At 34.4% G+C, this 19,071-nt stretch overlaps 1 protein-coding gene across 1 annotated transcript in view; it reads right to left on the reverse strand.

The window, feature by feature from the left end:
- Window positions 1-2,628: 2,628 nt before the first annotated feature.
- LOC128997151 (probable G-protein coupled receptor 158) overlaps window positions 2,629-19,071 on the reverse strand; it is a 298,747-nt gene continuing 282,304 nt past the window's right edge. Inside the window, exons 3-14 of the mRNA XM_054422735.1 lie at window positions 18,249-18,426; window positions 16,196-16,379; window positions 15,171-15,294; window positions 12,529-12,672; window positions 11,241-11,441; window positions 10,136-10,204; window positions 9,304-9,413; window positions 7,935-8,149; window positions 6,638-6,776; window positions 5,972-6,077; window positions 4,892-5,089; window positions 2,629-3,872 (exon numbers count right to left, since the gene is read on the reverse strand). Of these exons, the coding sequence (XP_054278710.1) occupies window positions 3,426-3,872; window positions 4,892-5,089; window positions 5,972-6,077; window positions 6,638-6,776; window positions 7,935-8,149; window positions 9,304-9,413; window positions 10,136-10,204; window positions 11,241-11,441; window positions 12,529-12,672; window positions 15,171-15,294; window positions 16,196-16,379; window positions 18,249-18,426 (2,115 nt within the window). The 3' untranslated portion in view covers window positions 2,629-3,425. The remainder of the gene's footprint in view (window positions 3,873-4,891; window positions 5,090-5,971; window positions 6,078-6,637; window positions 6,777-7,934; window positions 8,150-9,303; window positions 9,414-10,135; window positions 10,205-11,240; window positions 11,442-12,528; window positions 12,673-15,170; window positions 15,295-16,195; window positions 16,380-18,248; window positions 18,427-19,071) is intronic.

Below are 19,071 nucleotides of genomic sequence, written 5' to 3' on the forward strand. Positions count from 1 at the left end.
TGATAGATTATTTTTATATTGGAATATTACATAATGTAATAGAACATTATTATGTGTTAATTGTATTACAAAAACTGTGAATGATCACATGAAATGTTTTAAAAGTTTGCAAATGTGTTTTTCCCGATCAACCTCTCTTTATTTGTCAAAATGCCTCCGGTCTCAATACACTTATGTAACTACAAAATGGAAAGCACATTCCAAGTAAAAGGACTTATGCCTATAATATTTAATTACAGATAATTAAGGTATCGTTGCTATTGTCTAAGCTATTGTCTGAGAGGTTCCGAATTAATTGTATAACTAATACTATTTTAACTACTATAACGTTATTTGTCTTGTTTGCAATAATACATTAGGTTTCAGTGAGCTTGTTTATATGAAGTCAAACAAAAAAAAAATGGAGTAAAAATGCGGCATATGAAATATTAAAGAATGCTTGTTGTTTTCAGATCTACGTTCTTGAAATATTATTTAAACATTGCATCAATTAAACTTTATGTAGTTTACATTAATTTTGTTATACTTCTTGGTTTAAATGAGTTTTCCTCAAAATATAAATAGGAAAAAGTATACTTTAAGTTATTATAAAATATGCTTTAAACGTCATCAAAGAAACATTTTATAAGTTTATGAGCCCTTAACCCTTTGGCCCTTTAAATAAAACTTGTCTTGACATATTTAGTTTATCATGAGCTATAATTTATCTTATACGCCTAATTGCCTGCAGAGGCAAAGTAAAACAATAATGAATGTTATACGCTAGCTGGTTGCATGCAAATGCCCGCCTTTCCGCAATGCTGACACAAAAACTACATACTTGTTTTTTTTTCTTACTGTTTACAGTAGGCCTAGTTGTGTTTTACTATTAATTGATCTAATTAATTTAATTGTATTAAATGTTTAATACACCAGACCAAACTCATGAAATTTCGTGTGTTTTATTTATGCAAAACCCAATGCATGAAAAAACCTACTCATAATATAAAATGCTTTTTACTATTTATTGGTAGTATAGGCTGAAATAAATAAATTTGCAAAATGTAAACAAAGCACAGCCATAAAGAAGCAAATACTTTTACGCCACACTACACTATTTTGACGAACTTCCCATGCAAGGATTTAGTCCAGAAAACAGCTGTTTGCCACCAGCTTAATCAAATGGGGTTTCATTGCGTAATACTGTTCTGCAATGAGTTTTGCCGGACACCAATCAGCTGATTATACTGTATTTGCGTGGCAATGATTTAGTTATAAACAAAAACATAACCTCTCTTAGAGGTTATGACTAGTGATGTTTGGTCCTTTAGTTGGTGGAAATTTATAAGGATTTGTACGAATTAAGTAGTATGGCGTAAACTATCGTACGTAACTTGTCCAAAATGTGTGTACCGGACTCGTATGGTAATCCCGTACTCGACTTCGTCTCGCACGGGAACGACCACACTCGTCCGGTAAACACTTATTTTCAGGACTAGTAACGTAATATACTATTACAGTTTTCTTGTTCTTGCTAAAACGAACGTGGGAATTGTAAATCCCTAGTTTTTTTCCCTGCAAAAAGTATCAATGTTAAAAGGTATAATCTTTTTTCGAAACTCTACATAAAGGTTGCAATGAATATCGGGCATTTGCATGTTTTAAGGGTGAAAACTAAAAATAGTGTTTTTGAAACATTTAAAAGCCCATAGACCCAGTTTACAAAACCTGATATTGCTGTTTTAGAACACTATCAAATGTATCCAATTCTACACATTCGTGCAAAATGTTATCAAGGTTGGACCGAAGCTGCTGGAGACTAACTAGACAACAATGAGCTAATAAGAAACCAACATATCTTGCGAGTAAATGTATTACTACTATTACTCATCAGCTGTTATCAATTCACCTCACCATTGGCCTTTGGTTTCGTTAGAACACAAGCCAGCATTTGAATGTATTGTATACGATGATAATAGTGGATTATGTTCTTATACTTATTATTTCATCACAAGAGATTATACTATTGATTTATTATCTTCCATTACGAAGTATTCAAAGCAGTATTATAATTAAACAATATTATACTTATTTTCTTACGTGAAATCTGTATTTACCTAGGCTACTTTATTGAATATGTCACTCTTTCAAATTAGAGTTATCATTATATTACATGTTGTTAATATTGTATTAGCAGAGTATTTATAATAAATATATTCTTAAATCGTAAGCTCAGGTAAAATGTGTGAGGGAGTGAGAATTTTTTTATTGGTCAGGTAGCTTTTTTGAATTTATAAACCAGAATACATCCGTAGATCTTTAGTTATATTTTAATTATAATCAATAAAACTCCATTAGAAAAAGTGGAAAGCAACCAACTTCATTGGAGCAGGCACTAAGTATTGATGCAAACCACTAAATGATCTACCGAAAATGGGAAATATTTCATTTCTGTTGACTTCTCACTAGAAACGAAGGTCAACTTATTACAACTTCAACTATGCAAAAAATCTAGTAAATGTTAGTTTTATTTGTTTAACTTTTATGTAAGCACACTATTTACATTTAATTAAATAAAAACAACCACCATGGAATGGGTAATGGGTAAATTGAATATACCGATCATTCAATAATGTTCTTTATTTCCATTAAGATTAATATATTCTTCCAAGTGAAAGTACAACGGATCCATATACATCTCATGTAATATACATGCAACATAGCAAACTGACAGTGAGCTTCGAGTAGTCGATAGGGCTCAGTCTATATGCGACTATTCGAAACTCGACTCATCGAAGTAACAAAGTCAATCGTTAGATGAAATTTACAATAAGCAACGAAGTACCAGCACTATAATATTATTTTTATATACAATCAATACAATATATTTACTATAGCACAGCCGAAATAAATTAAATGTTCCTAAATTAAATAGTCGAATGGCCTAGCTAAACAATCTTAGACTACGAATCGTATGAACAACCGCATGGTCCAATTATCACAGGTATTTAAACATTTACAGAACGAGTATTTACATTGAAAACTAATTAAATGCTTGTGTAAGGATAAAACGGTAATGTTTTAAGGGTTGAAATAATTTCATGTGGTAGTTGTGCGTTCCAAGATATACGTTTAATTGGTTCATACTTTTTAAAAGATATATGAGTATATTTAAAGTTGCTGTAAATAATATATTTCCGATCATACTATGGATACAAAGATTTACTCAAATGTTACCTACTAGTCTAATCGGTAGAAGGTCCACCATAAAAATGGCAATCGTTGAAAAACTATCATAAGATAATGTTAAAGCTATTACTAGGTCCTCTTTTACTATTCATGTACTAAATTACAATACAAAACTATACCTCATATTTACAATATCACAGATACTTTGATACATGTTACAAACAAAGAAAACGAGGTACAAAAGTGAGCATGATACATCAGACAGTGACTTCTTCGGTGAACCGGTTTTTGTCGTCCAAGTTGATGACGATCGTGTGCGTGCGTGCGTGGCCGGACCGCAACTGGTTGGCCTCGGCCGTATGTTGAGGGCTTTTCTCCCTGTGTTTACTTGGATACTCCTTCCTTTCGCTTTTGCTACACCGTGCATCACAAGGCTTGTCCCTCTTGGACTTGTGATTGTTCTGCTCGTCTGGTGGTTTGCTGTTCGTGTCTGTGGTCGTGGTGGTTGTGTTGGTAGTTGTACTGGTCTTGGTAGGCAAGGTTGGCACGACCAGATGGTCGCTGTCCTCCTCAGGGATGTTCTCTCTGTATTCTTTAGCAGCTTCTTGCATCGCAGATATCTTGGCGGCCAGGTGTCTGTTGCCGTGCCTCATGTTGTGCTCTTTCAGCATTTCCAGTTGGGTGTAGAGTCGCTTGAATTCCTCCTGCAAAGCAGTGTCTTTATTAGAAAAAATTGTGTATTACCGAGATACTATATATTACTGATTCCGTGTGGCTGTTGGCATTGCCAGGAAGTCAAGTATTTTGTGTTGATTGACTTAGCAACAGTTTTTTCATATCACAGATCACCATTTGACAACCGTTGAGTAATTTTTTCATGTCTAAAGTTCTAAAAATCCAATCGTAAAAAGTTAATTATCACAATAATAATTTATTTTTAGCATAAAGTTAACATCGTGTGAGTAAAATGTATGCATAGCTTATGGAAAATGTGTGGTTTTTATTTTCTCCACTTATAGGTTTTAAAATGTATAAAGAAAGTATAATTTTTATCAAAAGTTTTGAATTTTAAGCTATGGGTATATGCATTTTTACAACTTTATAATTTTTTTTAACAACTTTATCGTGTTGTAAATATTTTGACCCGCTGAACCCTAAAAAGGGGGAATTGAATTCTGTAAGTATGTGTGTGTTTGTATCTGACTCTATAAGATTTGGTTTTTGCGTACTAATTTATATTATTTAGCCATTCCCTTCATTTTTTTAAATGTTTTCCTCTATCTTTATTCAGGCTAACTTAGGACCCAATGGTCCCTTCTTGCAGTTAATCTCTAAGTTAACTCTAAGCTTGTGATTTTACATGGTAATTTCTTCATAAAACCTATAAAATAACGACTCAAACTATTTTCAATAAAATTCAGTATGTTATGGTCCTTTTTATGTTAAACAGAAAAGGTTTATGTTTTACAGCTCCTAATGCTGTAAAAAATACTGAGCGAAAATGGTATACGCTTTTGTGGCTTTCCCCATGAATATTTTTTTTACTCCTACCAATTGTAGGGTTGGAGGAAAATAAGTGGTAATTTGCTAAAAACGTTTATGTATTATTTTTGTAGGGCCATCTTACTTCGTACTGCGAATCGGTAAAAAATTTTTCCTCATTACTTGACGATATGATCGTACAATAGCGATTAAGTCACAAAAGGTGACATCTATGTCCTACCTGGACTTCTTGTTCCGTCAGACGCGCGTACTCGTGTCCAGTTGAAGAGTTGGTGCTGGCGACATACTGGCTGTTGGTGGAGGCTGCATACTGGGAGTTGGTAGACCTCGGTTTGGTCAAGAACTTGGTCGTCTGAGCCTTAGGCATCGTGTTGGTAGAGTCCTCCGCTTTACCGTGCCCCTTGAATACCATGTAAGCCTGCAAAAGCAAATAAAAATGACTCAACTACTATGTCAAACACTAGAAGCAAAGTCCTGCAATCCATCTATAACATAAATCTTTATGATATGCCTAAAGCAATTCTGTTAATTTGCAAAAAAAGTTACATCTTCATTTTATTCCCACATTTCCTTTGGTCATACAGATAAATTATAACAAATAATACACATGGTTGCTTTTCCTAGACAACTTTTTCAGTCTAAAACTCAATTAATGGTATGCAATTCGACCTTATTAAGGATAATTATGTAAAAATCAATTAAAAGAAATCTTCCTCTAAGTTTTTGGTAAGATTTGAGTAGGCAATTTTGTATACGTAATGAACTATCATTTAAGCTTTCTTTGAGCGTGTGATACGCTTACCACACTGCATTGGAAACTTAAAAAATAAACCCAATTCAAGTAGGAAAATTTAGTTTTTTTTTTAAATATTAATTTAAAATATCAGTTTGCTAAAATTGTTTCATCAAACTGTTTATCGCATTGTACCTGGAAACCAAAACATGCACTTGCACCACACTGTATGATGCAGTTGTAGTATGCCATTGTTATGAAACAAATATTATGCTGCATCGTTGTTTACCCTGAATTGATAAACAAGACAATATAAATGGGGATGGTTTAAATCTTGTGATTCATAAAATTATGTTTGGACAAGCCGATTACACGCAATAATGTATGAAATCGCATTATTGATAGTAAAAATAAATACATTCTTTAAGTCTAAACGTCCCCCAAAAAACGCTTACACATTTTCACTATATTTTAAGCAAATCTCCTTGAAATAATACAAGTAAACGACAGCAAAAAAAGAGAATACAATTCATATAGTATGAAAAAATAGTTTAAATGTTTACGTACCTTACTTCCGAAGATTAGACAAAGAAGGAGGGTAACAGTGAGTTGTGTGTGAGCGAAGAATATTATGTAAAGAAGATCAGGGTTAGCGGGGGACTGCAGAAACAACCTGAAATAAATAAGAGAAAATCATTAATAGAAACCGAAATTAGCTTATAAGGTGCATATCTATTATTTTGGAGTATTGTTCAGGAATAGTTATGTATATAATTGCCTACATTATTTTCTTTACAGTCAACTACTACAAACTACCGACGATTTACTTTTTTTATAAATTGTAGGTATTTTACTGTAAATATTAGGTTTTGTAAGATGTAATTAATTAATTGTTTTAACTTAAAAATATATAGTTATGTGAATGAAATTAAATAATTAAACCATCATTTCTAGTATTATTTATCAGCAAATTTATTATTAAGTACTATCGTTCAATTGTGTATTCAATCGAAAGTAAACAGTAGGCTTTCGTTCAAAATATAAATATCTGACAGTTGGTAATTTATTTTAAAAAAAATTCATATTTATAGAACGAACAGAAACAATTTGCAGTTTCTTATTGCTATTTCCTATTGAAATGCAAACAAATACAATATTAAATATCATTAGAAACTAAACAATACAAGAAATACGTCCATGAGAAATGTTAGATTGATCTAAATTGCTACTCACATAGAGACATTCAGAAAACACGACAGTAGGAATTCATTGTATATTGCCATGGAAATAAATTTGCTCTCGTTGAACTCTGAGGGAGCTTTTCTGACTACGATACAAAGACGAATTCCCCACACCAGGAATAAGACCTCCACTGAAACATGTACATGCATTCATCAAAATCAAAACCAAAGTTAAAATTATCACTATATTATATATTTTTTTCAAAGACAATGTCATACTAAGTAGAGAAATGCTTAACAAATCTCCGGAAAGAGCATTTCTTGACAAAAATTTACTCGAAAAGAGATTTGTCGTCATCGCTCTGATTTGGCGGAAATAAGGCTGAGAACTCAATAACCAGAGAAGCAACCTTCCACCGGAGTCTGTCACTGCTTCCTTCCAACACATCCATAAATCTACTTCACTTTGATGAATACTTGTTAGAAATGAGCACAACATTATAAATGATATCACTTTAGCCTCCTTCAAAAGAAAAAAATACTTTAAAATTTAATTTTAACTATCAGGGTTTTTTAAGTTTTTTATACTAATTGAGTCATAACCAGTAAAATATTGATGGATAATTTGATGTAATTAAATAGAAGTGTTTATGAATAATATATATTTGATATATTATATAATATAGGGGTTTTACATCATTATTTCTCGATAAACATTTTGAATTATTTGTCTTCTTTAACGTTTCCTGATATCTTTACGTGTTTCCCTTAAACAACTACAAAGAACTACAGAACCTAATCTAGTTAAACAGTTGCCAAAAATACCATAAATGAAACTAGTCTTTCCCCTTTTGGAACTTGCTCCATCAAAAATTGGATGCACACAAAAAGGGAATGCAAAAACAACTTTCCAAAAATGTTTACCACGGATAAATTGATAAAAAACTTACCCATATAAATACCTACTTCCTTAAGGGAATCTCAGATTTTTAATTGACGTATATACGAATTTTTGTGAAAGAAACCGTATTGGTCCAAAAAATATCTTCACTGACTTGATCGTTTAAAATTATAGCCAGTAACAGCTGGTATACCCGTTTTTGACACCTCCATTTAAATATTTATAATAACATGTATACTTTCAGGACAGTGATGGATTTTGAAAAGGTTTATGATCAATACCTTTTCTTTTTTCCGTGGGTGAATTTACAAATTTATATCCTATTGTATTGTATATTGTTTTGTATGATCGCGTACAAAGTTTATACAATCTTGTGTAAGGTTGATTCAAAGTTATATGCGTATTTGTACTCAATCATTCTAGATATGTGTTTCGCAAATCAACTTACTCATGGAGAATGAATGGTCCCACCAATCAGTGTGACACAGGTATGCCTTCAGGTCATCAGCTGTTCTGCCGATGATGACGTGGGGAGGTGCCACGAGGGTGCGGATCACCAGGAACACAGAGAAGATGGCGACGATCACACCAAGTCTCTTCAGGAGGTCTAGGTCTGTGATCTTGACTGCCTTAGCCGATCTCACTCGGAAAATAACAGATATCCTGCGGAAAAATATTAGTTTTTGTAAACAGTGCATATTTTGTACCACATAACTTATTATAATATTTATAAGATTAACATAACCACATAACTTTTTAAGAATGTCTGGTCTAGACTTAGACACAAAATACCCTGGTGATACATTATTTAAAAGGTAATTGGCAACCCATCAAGTGAGTTTTGAGCTGAAAGTAACACAACTCATTTAGCATCCATCTACCTAACTTTTAGGTGTTTGTTCTAAGCTGAGAAAAAATAAACAAATCCTACTCTTGATGTGGAAGAGTTTAAACTGTTAATTATTTCCAAACAAGGTTGAGTGTCACTACTTCTGTAAATGGAGTGATGATCAAAAATCCATTCGGGTAATTTTTTATAATGTAGGAGTTATAATAACCTTACCAAGAAACGATACAACGTTAATAAAATGAATGTACGGTACCTTTTGAGATGCTTTATTTAGTAGCTTAAACTAATTTACATATTATATTAAGAAAAGAATAACTATTTCCGTAAATATCTGCCTACTAAAACGGCTTGATAATCAACCTAAACAAATGTGGTCGTGTGCAAAGTAAAACATAGTTTGAGTTATATGTACGCCCTTGAGAAAGTTACTGTGTTTCAAAAACGTGCACAAATAATCTTGATATTATCTAATATAAGATGGACTATACAAAAAAAGTCAGACAAAACGTTATGTTAGTTGACTCTCAACTTTTTTCACATTAAAAATAAGTCAAAGATATTATTAGTTATTTTACAGCATTAGCTATAAACCTATTTAACCTTATAACCATTTTCAGTCCTTATTTAAATTTATATTGTAGAAGTAATATAGAAAATTTAATTAAACTAAAATGTTATTGTGTTTGGAAACGCCATTTTATCGCACAAGAGGATTTGTAAGGCTGTAGAAAGTGTCGTAAATCTTAAGCTTGCTTTGTAAATTATTCAACAGTTGTCTCATAACAAAAGAGTTGACATAACTGTAAATAGGGCTAAATTTCTTTTATTCCCAACATTATTTGATTACATTGAACATTAAGATCAATTAAATAAAACTTTTTTTTTAGTTTTTAGATGCATGCCTTATTATTGATGTGTAAAGTTTTTTTCGATAGGAGAGAATTTGGAAAAAAAATACAATACTTACCTCCATGTTTTGAGCATAAGAGCGCCATAAGTAAGAGAAAATCCTATTTCTCTCAGCCAGACTCTCATTGTACAAGTTATTATATTTGGTCGTGGATACATCACAATAGTCTGAAATAAAATAAATAAATACTCTTATAAAGTTTTAAAATTATGACAGTGATTAGAAGAGTTAACAACATGTGTTTTTATACGGTGGTTTGTTCTATTTAAAATAATAGCCGTTTTATTTCGGTATTAAAAAAATGCATTGTATAGGCTAACTCTTTTGTATCTTATGAATAGTAAGAAAATTATAAAGTCTTGTGTAAAATTAATTAACATGATTATACATTTTAAAGAATTCTAAAATTATTTCTAAATGGTTTCATTCGAATATAAATAAATGTGTGTTCTCCAGTATTATTTCAGGCATATGGTCTTCTAAACAATCATTAAGGTAAAAAACAACACTATCGAAAACACAATTAAAACTTGATCTATTCCAAATGCAAAAAATATTTTAATAACGATTTTATCCTTTATAAAACAACAGTTTTTAATAATTGTTAATGTATGCATAAATAACGGTATTTTAGATAAACTTTTTTTCCAGGCAGTTTCAGTAAGATATTTGGAATCTAAATATTTTATTTTCTATTATAATTGCATCCAGTTAGTGAAGGAAATCATGGACAGACATAACCACACAACAAACTATTCTAAAACCACACAAATTGCTATAATATTGATCTGGCGAAACTTATTGAAAAAGGAACTTCATCTACGTCGCAACCTGCCATTGCACTTGTCAAAGTGCCGAGTACCATTAAGGGAATCAATAAAACACTTACCGTGCAATAAATAAAAAATGCGCCCAATGTAATCACTCTGAGCAGGACTGGACTGGCAGCTCTCACAACCTGAGGTAAAACATTGATTAGAATTTGCATTCAAAACTAGATGTATTAGACAAACTTTCATAGCCAAACCAACTTGTATCTGTTTAAATTGTAAATTTGCCCTTAAAACCTTCTAAACTTTTTAATCTGATTCTTCATTGTTTATTCAGATTTATGACGCTATATGTTTGTAGCTTTTTTGGATAAAAACACTTTTGTATTTAATTCGCACTTTCGATATTTAATTTTTATTTAAGACATAACAATGATTAGGAAGTAAAGTCAACTAAACATAAGGCGAGTTAACCATTATATAGTGCTGCAATCTCTAGCTTTACTATGATGGACTTCAGGTATTACTCGGATCTGGCAAATTTTAGACCGCAGATATCCAACCTGATTTTTGATTTAATGATTACCTTAGTTATGACACGGATACAGTAAGACACATACATTTTACTAGCTTTAATATGATGGACTTTCATTAAGTTCTTGTCTAATCATTTAAGCCAATAAAAAAAAAACATATAACACAAATATTTTAAAGCCTTACGACACATTCTGAGTCACATTACGAGTCATTACTGTGTCAATTTTTCTTCTCAACTTAGTAATATAAATGAAAAAAAGAATTAATCATATAAAATCAGTCGTCAATGAGCTAAGTTCATCTTTCGGTTAACATTGTCTTTGTTGCTAATAAGCCACTATACTAAGCATATTAATCAAATGTGTCACATTTCAATAACAATTTATGTAACTAAACAAACCCGTTCTTGAACAACTACACAACAAGATTTTGTAATAAATTTAAAGGTCATACAACACCAATGAAATCAAAAACACTAATTTAGCCTTATCTGTTGTAAACCAATTCAATGAAATAAATCATTAACACAAATATCAGCCTTTACAACAGTTCTTAACGATCTCGATAAAAACTGAACATAGGGTACATAAAAACAAATCTAAAACAAACACAAAAGCCAAACAAAACACAATACGCTCTAGTTTTTACATACATTTACTTCTAGTTATTTATTTGAAGAGCCTTTACCTTTACATTCCCGTATTTCCAAGTGAACAGAACCACGACGGGCAAACAGCAGATGAAGACACAGGACATTATCAATATTGCTGTCCTCATCACCCAGTTCAAGGACACGACACAAGGGCTCGCGTCTATACAAGCTTCGCAGCCTTCGGCGCATTGCAGACATACAAACGTATCACTGATGTTGTACTGGTTGTCTTCGCCCTGGAAACGAACTTAGTTAGTCTAGGTATATTTTATGGTAAATTATCTCTTAAAATGGATAATATTGTTGCCATATTGTTTAACTTTAGGTATTACTCGGATCTGGTAAACTTTAGACCAGTAATATCCAACCTCATTTTGTAATTTAATGTTAACCTTAGTTATTACATGGATAAAATAAGGTACTCATACATTTTACTAAAATATTTAGGGCATTAGGATATAAACGTGTTACACTGGAGAGAAAAAATTCAGAAGTAAACAAGGTACATCAAAATTATTTAGATAGCTTCTGCAGAATTTTCGCGTCCCTAAGAAATAAAAAATATGGGTAAACATCTTTACCGATGATACAGTGACATTAGCTAGGATCAAAAATAATCCATAAGTTGTTTGAAATGACAACTATACATTGTTTCAACTCAATAACAATGGCTAGAGTCATTAATGACTTATGACTCTAGAGAGAATACACTACAAAAATATAGGATATTATTAGAAAATACTCTATAAAGTAATATTGAAAAAAAAAAATCTGAAAAAGTTAAAGTCCTTTATACAACCCTTAAAATAAAAAAAAATATATATCGTCCCCAGATGTATGCCCGTATAACCTTATTAACTGAGTAGCCAGAAACAAAAAAAATATACTTTATATTAATACACATTAGGTTATATTTACTATTTCATTTTCCGAAGCACACCTTTCCCAACCTCCTACGTTCAGAAAAATTATCTACTTTAATGTCACAGGCCCTAAAAAACATAAGTAATCTAAACTCAAGCTTTGATTTTTAGTTCAGAACTAATATTTGAAGATAATGCCTTTTTTAGAACGTTTGCGGCCTATGTTAACCTTAAATTCGCCTGTCAACCGAAATTCGCACCGCACCTCTGTGTAAAACGCATCCGTATATTACAAGGGTAAAGTTTACTGATAAAAAGTAGTGGTAGCAGGATCTAGACCCAAGACATCGCTTGCCTTGGGCCCAAACTATCTCCTTTACTCTACTGATTGAGCCACGGAATAATAAAACATAATAAAGCTCATTGCATTGAAATTAGCAAAAGATATTTTTCCACCAACCATCATAAGCTTCTCGTACTCCTCTTCTATGACTGTCCCGTTATAGTAGCGATGCACAGCCTTAGTGTCGGGGAAGTAGAACCCTCTCTTGCATACGCACTTGTAACTACCCCTGCGGAAGCCGAGGCCTGGAAGAGCTACACACTGGAACAGGAATAATATGCATAAAGAATATGGTTTGAGAAAATAGCTTGTCAACATAAACTTGACGGGGTGATGAAAATTGGCTTTTGTGATTCATTGGATGAAAGAAAGACCTTGATTTAAGGACCATGTTGCTGTGAAATGATACCAAACAAAAAGAAACCCACACTAGATTCTCACCCTATTAGTATTCAATCAAAAGTGGAGTGTATTCTACCTACTGCACTGTGCTGTGCAATTATCTCTTGTACAAAGCAAAGTTAGCGATGTTAGATATCAATTTCATTTAGTGTAGCATATTATTTTTATTTCAACTCATATTTTTCCATTGCCCTGAGCTTTGGTTTCACCGTTTATCTTTCTACCCATGTCCGGCCGATAAGAATGGAATTTCCCGACCTTTGTACTTTTCCATCGTACGATGCCCGGCCGCGGCACAGTCCGCTACTATTCCTCTCGACATTAAGTCATTTTTTCATGCAGCAATACGCTCACCGCTATAACAGTTTCATCATATATCTCATTACCACAGGGGGCTTTTTTTGAACCGCAGGGGGCTCACGCTTGCGTGGGTTCGTGGCCTGGGCGACCACGCGGACCCTAGCTCTCCCAGAGGGGAGGTAACTGCCCGGTGTCAGACCCGGCACTTCAGGTAGACCACAGTTATGGACGACTGGTAAGCGCCAGCCCCTTAGGGGGAGCCTCCAGTGACATTCCCTCCATTCAGGGTGGGGGGGGGTGTTTAGCTCTCAGTGACGCCGTTAATTCCGCCTCTCCTCAACTACCTGTAACTGTGGTTGTGACTGAGTCCTACCTGTTGTGTTCGACTGACATTTTGTGAGGCATATCCTCGACTTTGGAAGTAGCCTCGTCCTGGGAGGTGAAATACCTAGCCCCCAGAGGGGAGGTAAATGCTCCGTGTTGGTATCGGCATTTCAAGTTGGCCACAGACATGGTCGACTGGGCATCGGGTCCCAGTGACATTCCTTTATCCAGGATGGAGGGGTGTTTAGCTCTAGGAGAGATGGAAGTACATCATAATCTCTAACCTACCTGTGTCTGTGGTACTTTGGGCTTCGGCCTGCTTGTGGTGTGCGACCAGCATTCAGTGGGCAAATCCTCGACTTTGGAAGTAACCTTTCCTGGAGGTGAAAACGGGCAAGTACCCGCAGCTCACGGGGACACTCAAGGGCAACGTAACTTTCCGCAGTGTGAGGGCAACGGTTTGTAGGTACTTATGCAAACCTATCCCTGTCTCTGAGCACGGACGGTATGGTTATCTTGAGTGTGGGGGGTTCTTCCCGGAACCTCAATTGAGTCAAGGGTGTCGCCACCTCTGGTGGATAGGTTCATCCGGGTGGGTCCCACTTCTATACCTGCCTCCTTTTGGGAAACCCTGATGGCCTGGCAGTGATGTTGGGTCTGACGGGCAAACGAAGTAGATCGGGTGCTGGGTCCGAGCCCGCCAGGGGTATCTGGGGATCTATCGCTCTGGATATCTCTGGTTCCCAGCAATGGGTCAGGCCTCGATCGGGCAGCGGTGTAAATGGGAGGTTGGGGTTCCCCCCGTCAGCGTGCTGATGGTCCCCTTCCTCCTGGCTATTGATGGCGGGTTCTGCCTGTCAGGGATGAGATAGGTCCCGAGTGTTGCTTGCACTAAATGCGTCGGGGCGCTCTACTATGGACCTCTAGGTTCCGACCTAGTGGAACCCAGGTGGAGTGACGCTTAAACAAGCAGCCGGAATCCCTGGTTAGGATTGAGGGGCAACCCTCTTTCCGAAGGGTCTGCTTCGGCAGCCGGCGAGCCTGATGACCTTAAGTCATCCGCCCATGATGTGCTAAAGGTTGATGCGTAAGCTTCGGCCTACATCATGGGGCCCGGGTATGTCCTGTAGGATAGGTACCGGGTAAGCAGTCAGGGGGCTTCGGCTCTCATGACAACAAATAATAATAATAATAATAATAATAATAATATCTCATTACAAATCAAATTCAAACCTCATTAGGCCATAAAAGATCGTTTTTGTTTTGCTTTATAACAAGAAGTGAATTTTAAGTTAATTTTTCGTGTACATAAACTAACTATTTCTAAAGACTTTAAAAAGTGTGCAGTGCAATCCCGGACAGGACGACATGACGCCAGCAGGTGGGGTACCCCAGCCGTGAACACCTTTCTACAGCTACAAGGTCGGTGGAAATCTATTTTAAATATAATAGAAGCTGAAGTCAATCATTATAAAATTTAACTATTTGTTATCTCATTTAATATAAAACAATCTTTTGATTTATTTCTGGGTAGGCCTAAGAGCTCATTGCTCACGTTTTATTACATCACAAGCGAATTGATTTAATTTCTTTGTTACATAAAAATACCAAATATACCAAATAAGCAAGACCCTAGATGTGTCAAGAACAGTTCTTTCTCTTCTAATAAACTTAAATCCAGCTTTTCTTCAAACTTAAGGAGAAGGTAGTCACAAGGTAAACTAAAAACTTACCTCAGTTGTTCGGTTTTTACACTTATCAGAAGCTGCGAAAATGTTGAGTTGAGTGCTGCCTTGTGGTAAGGGACATTGGTCTATGTCAACTCTTCTCAAATCAATATCAATACCACTGGTGCCTCTGAAAAAAATCACACTTTTGGTAATAAATATACTATATTCCTCACAATATTTTAGACATTATTAGCCCTTATTTCTAGAACATTAAAAACAATAAGTTAAATACGTATTTACCTGAATATTTTGTTATTTCCTTCTCCAATACAGGTGGATATGCAAATGAACTAACAAATTTATAGTTAAAGCAAAGAGTAAAAGAGAGGATCCAAGACTATATTATCATCCAAGCAATGATTATTTATTGAGTGATCCCGTACCGGACCGTAGTATTTCAAATACATTTTATTAGTTTATTTTTACCCGTAACTAACATATATGTAGAGTATCTAAAGACTGATGTTTGGCATGTAGCTTCCCATCGTTCTAAGTAGTAAAAGTTTTGAAAATTGAATTCTGAAACTAACACGTGTTTCTACATAATGGGTAACGGATTTTGGTAAAACCCCATAAAGCGCCATGGGAAAGCGTCATACAACATGTTCTATTTAAGTTTTGCAAGTTTGAGAGTTATAGAATAGTTTATGTCAAACTTCACACGCCATAGTTATTATATGTCGATTGTATACGTATTTTTGCATACGGTTTTTTTAGTATCACCCATCTACAACTGTATCGTAAATTTACCTCTTAAATTACAAAATAAGTTTCAAATTTTAAAAAGGTTGTCTGAAAAATTTCTAAGTTAAAATTTTTATGTATAAAACACGAAATGGTATGTATCTGGGTAAATTCTATACATTTTTCGGAAATCCTTGATATGAATTTTGTCTTTCTTTTGGTATGAGAAGAGATTCTAAAGTTCTTCTTTTTTGGACAATCTGTTTATTTCAAGAGTAATTTTAGAAGTTTTTTCATTCAGTTTTGTAAATGTAAACACGTACATAGACACGAAATAAACTTACTTAAAGAAGTAGCTGTTGTTGGCGAATCCAAAGAAAGGCACAGTGTAGGTAAGCATCCAGATGTTTCCCCCTCCACAGTCGTAGTAGGGTTTGCTCCACTTGCCGTCCTCATACCTCACACTGAGGATGTCATCAGGTACTCGCTCCGTGTGCGCTGTTTCGTTGTAGGTGTACGTGTTGTACCCTGAACATACAATTTGAGCAAATAATAGTATATTGTGGCTAGTTCAGATGTATCCAAAATAGAGATAGAACAATTGAACTAGTTTTAAATATAAAAATTGCTCATCAATAATCAAGACTGAAATATTTGTTTTACGATTGGAGTGTAGTTTCCTTGTATGGAAAAGTTTTAAAGCTTTATATATATATTTTTGGTAGGAAGTAAAAAAAAAATTATGAATTCTCAAGTAAGGTCATTAAGATTTTTTTGTGGTTTGCAAGTAGATAATCGTTACAAAGTATAGATAAGAAATCACACCAAACGGTTTAAGCAATAAGTTATTTAACAAAGAAGTCAAGTAAAATGTTGTGTTGAATTATCATCAAAGAAACTGAGGTACAAAAACCAAAATATGTGATTCCTACATAAAAGGGTTTATCAGAGCAGCCAATGAAGATATTATTGTAACCTCAAAGGTTGGAAATAAATATATTACAGTGAAAATACCTAGCATACGAAGTATTACATGTTGAGAGGGGGTGTTAAGAAATAGTGGAAACGACTATACGAGTAAACAAATCTGTATTCTATTACAAGCCACCTGCTGTCAAAATCGTTGATTTATTCTTGTTCACATGTGGTGTAATATAATACTGTCTTCTCTGTTATGGGTGAATAACAACTATTTATTTTGTTTACAAAAATAGCCCTTAACAGTTCAAAAGTTATGTAGTTTTTTCATTTATTATTGCTAACGAAAAAACAGTTGACGTTTAACTGTTGATGCTATAATGTAATACAATATTTTGTTTGATTTATTTTTACCATGTACATGGTAAACGAATTTACCAAAAATTATGGATCAAATAAAAAACTAATTGTTTTAAATATACCAACCAATTTATAGGCTTTGTAAGATGTTTAATTAAACAATAATTCGAAAAAAATTGAGTTATAACACTTTTATTGGAAATCCAGTGACGTGCAAACAAACATACCATTTTTATAAATTACGTTGCTCTGTATTACATTACAATCAAGTATTGTTTATATGCACAGAGAGTTAAGGAGAGAGTTATATGCACAGAGGAAACACCCCTATGGGACAACCATAACTTACAGCTGTGGTGTAGGTATATCTTTTGCCGAAAATATAGTTTTAACGAGCAAGGAAGAGCCTTGTGTGGAAATACTACCTCACAAGGCCTTCCTCCACCGTGAGCGTTGTAGTGCATGTTGGCGTAGGGGGTGGTGTTGGACTTTGCCCTAGACACCAGCTCTTAGTGCTAGACACCAGCTTTTAGTGCTAGACACCATCTCTTAATGATGGACACCAGCTCTTAAGGCTGGACACCAGCTCTTAGTGCTATACACCAGCTCTTAGTGCTAGACACCAGCTCTTAATGATGAACAACGTCTCTTAGTGCTAGACACCAGCTCTTAATGATGAACACCATCTCTTAGTGCTAGACACCAGCTCTTAGTGCTATACACCAGCTCTTAGTGCTAGACACCAGCTCTTAATGATGAACACCATCTCTTAGTGCTAGACACCAGCTCTTAGTGCTATACACCAGCTCTTAGTGCTAGACACCATCTCTTAATGATGGACACCAGCTCTTAGTGCTAGAAACCAGCTCTTAAGGCTGGACACCATCTCTTAGTGCTAGACACCAGCTCTTAGTGTTGGACACCAGCTCTTAGCGCTAGACACCAGCTCTTAGCGCTAGACACCAGCTCTTAGTGTTGGACACCAGCTCTTAGTGTTGGACACCAGCTCTTATTGGTGGACACTAGCTCTTAGCGCTAGACACCACGCGTGTATCCTCTGTTTATTACTTCTCTGTGGTAAATGTTAAGCATGTCGCTGGATCGTTATACTATACCAACCTCTGCTGAACTGGTTATAGTTGTTGATTACGTTCTCCGCATTCTTTCTCGCTATGTAGAACCACTCGCTGGTATTGCTCAGATACTTGTACTCCACAGCTAGATCCTTCACCAGTATGGGACCCTCTGGGAGGCGGTATGCGTACGGGCAGAACAACCAGTAGTCCTTGTATTGAAACTAGAAAAAAAACAAATAAGAAACATAGTCAATAGTAGTTTGCCTAAAGATGAAAGAAGTACATAAGTGATTGAAAAAATGAAGCAGGCTTACCAAACATTACCATCTAAAGTTAACAGAACCTCAGAAGGTAATAAATTTGTACAGCAATATGTTTAACATATTGCTAAACATAACATATTGTGTGTATTGTTTAACATATTGTATAATATGTTTAAAATAATTAACTTAACATTTCAGTAATAGATTTTTGTTAATATTTATGGATAGCGTACTGATTTAAGTTTTACTATGGGGTTATAAGTGCTTTTAATTCAAATTTACTACGTACAAATATGTAGTTTATTTGATAAAGAAGGTTATATTATTCTTCGATTTGCTAACATTAAACCCTCAGTTAAATAAGTCTTATATTTTACTACGTTGTTGGTTTTAATATTTCTTTTATTACAATTGTTTAGTATGCAAGACTTATATCTTAAACATAGTTGTTAATTTAATTGTATTACTAACATTGCATCAAAACTCTGTAAAAATTGGAGTTTTCTAAAACAAATGTCAGGTACCCTTTCAAGTAAAACCAGTTAGCATGGCAGAACATTGTATTGAACAAAGTTTCAATTATTGTTATGAACGCAAATATTT

Source organism: Macrosteles quadrilineatus, unplaced genomic scaffold, assembly GCF_028750875.1.
Source record: "Macrosteles quadrilineatus isolate MER2022 unplaced genomic scaffold, UCM_ALF_1.0 Scaffold_6__1_contigs__length_79288215, whole genome shotgun sequence".
Classification (NCBI taxonomy): domain Eukaryota; kingdom Metazoa; phylum Arthropoda; class Insecta; order Hemiptera; family Cicadellidae; genus Macrosteles; species Macrosteles quadrilineatus.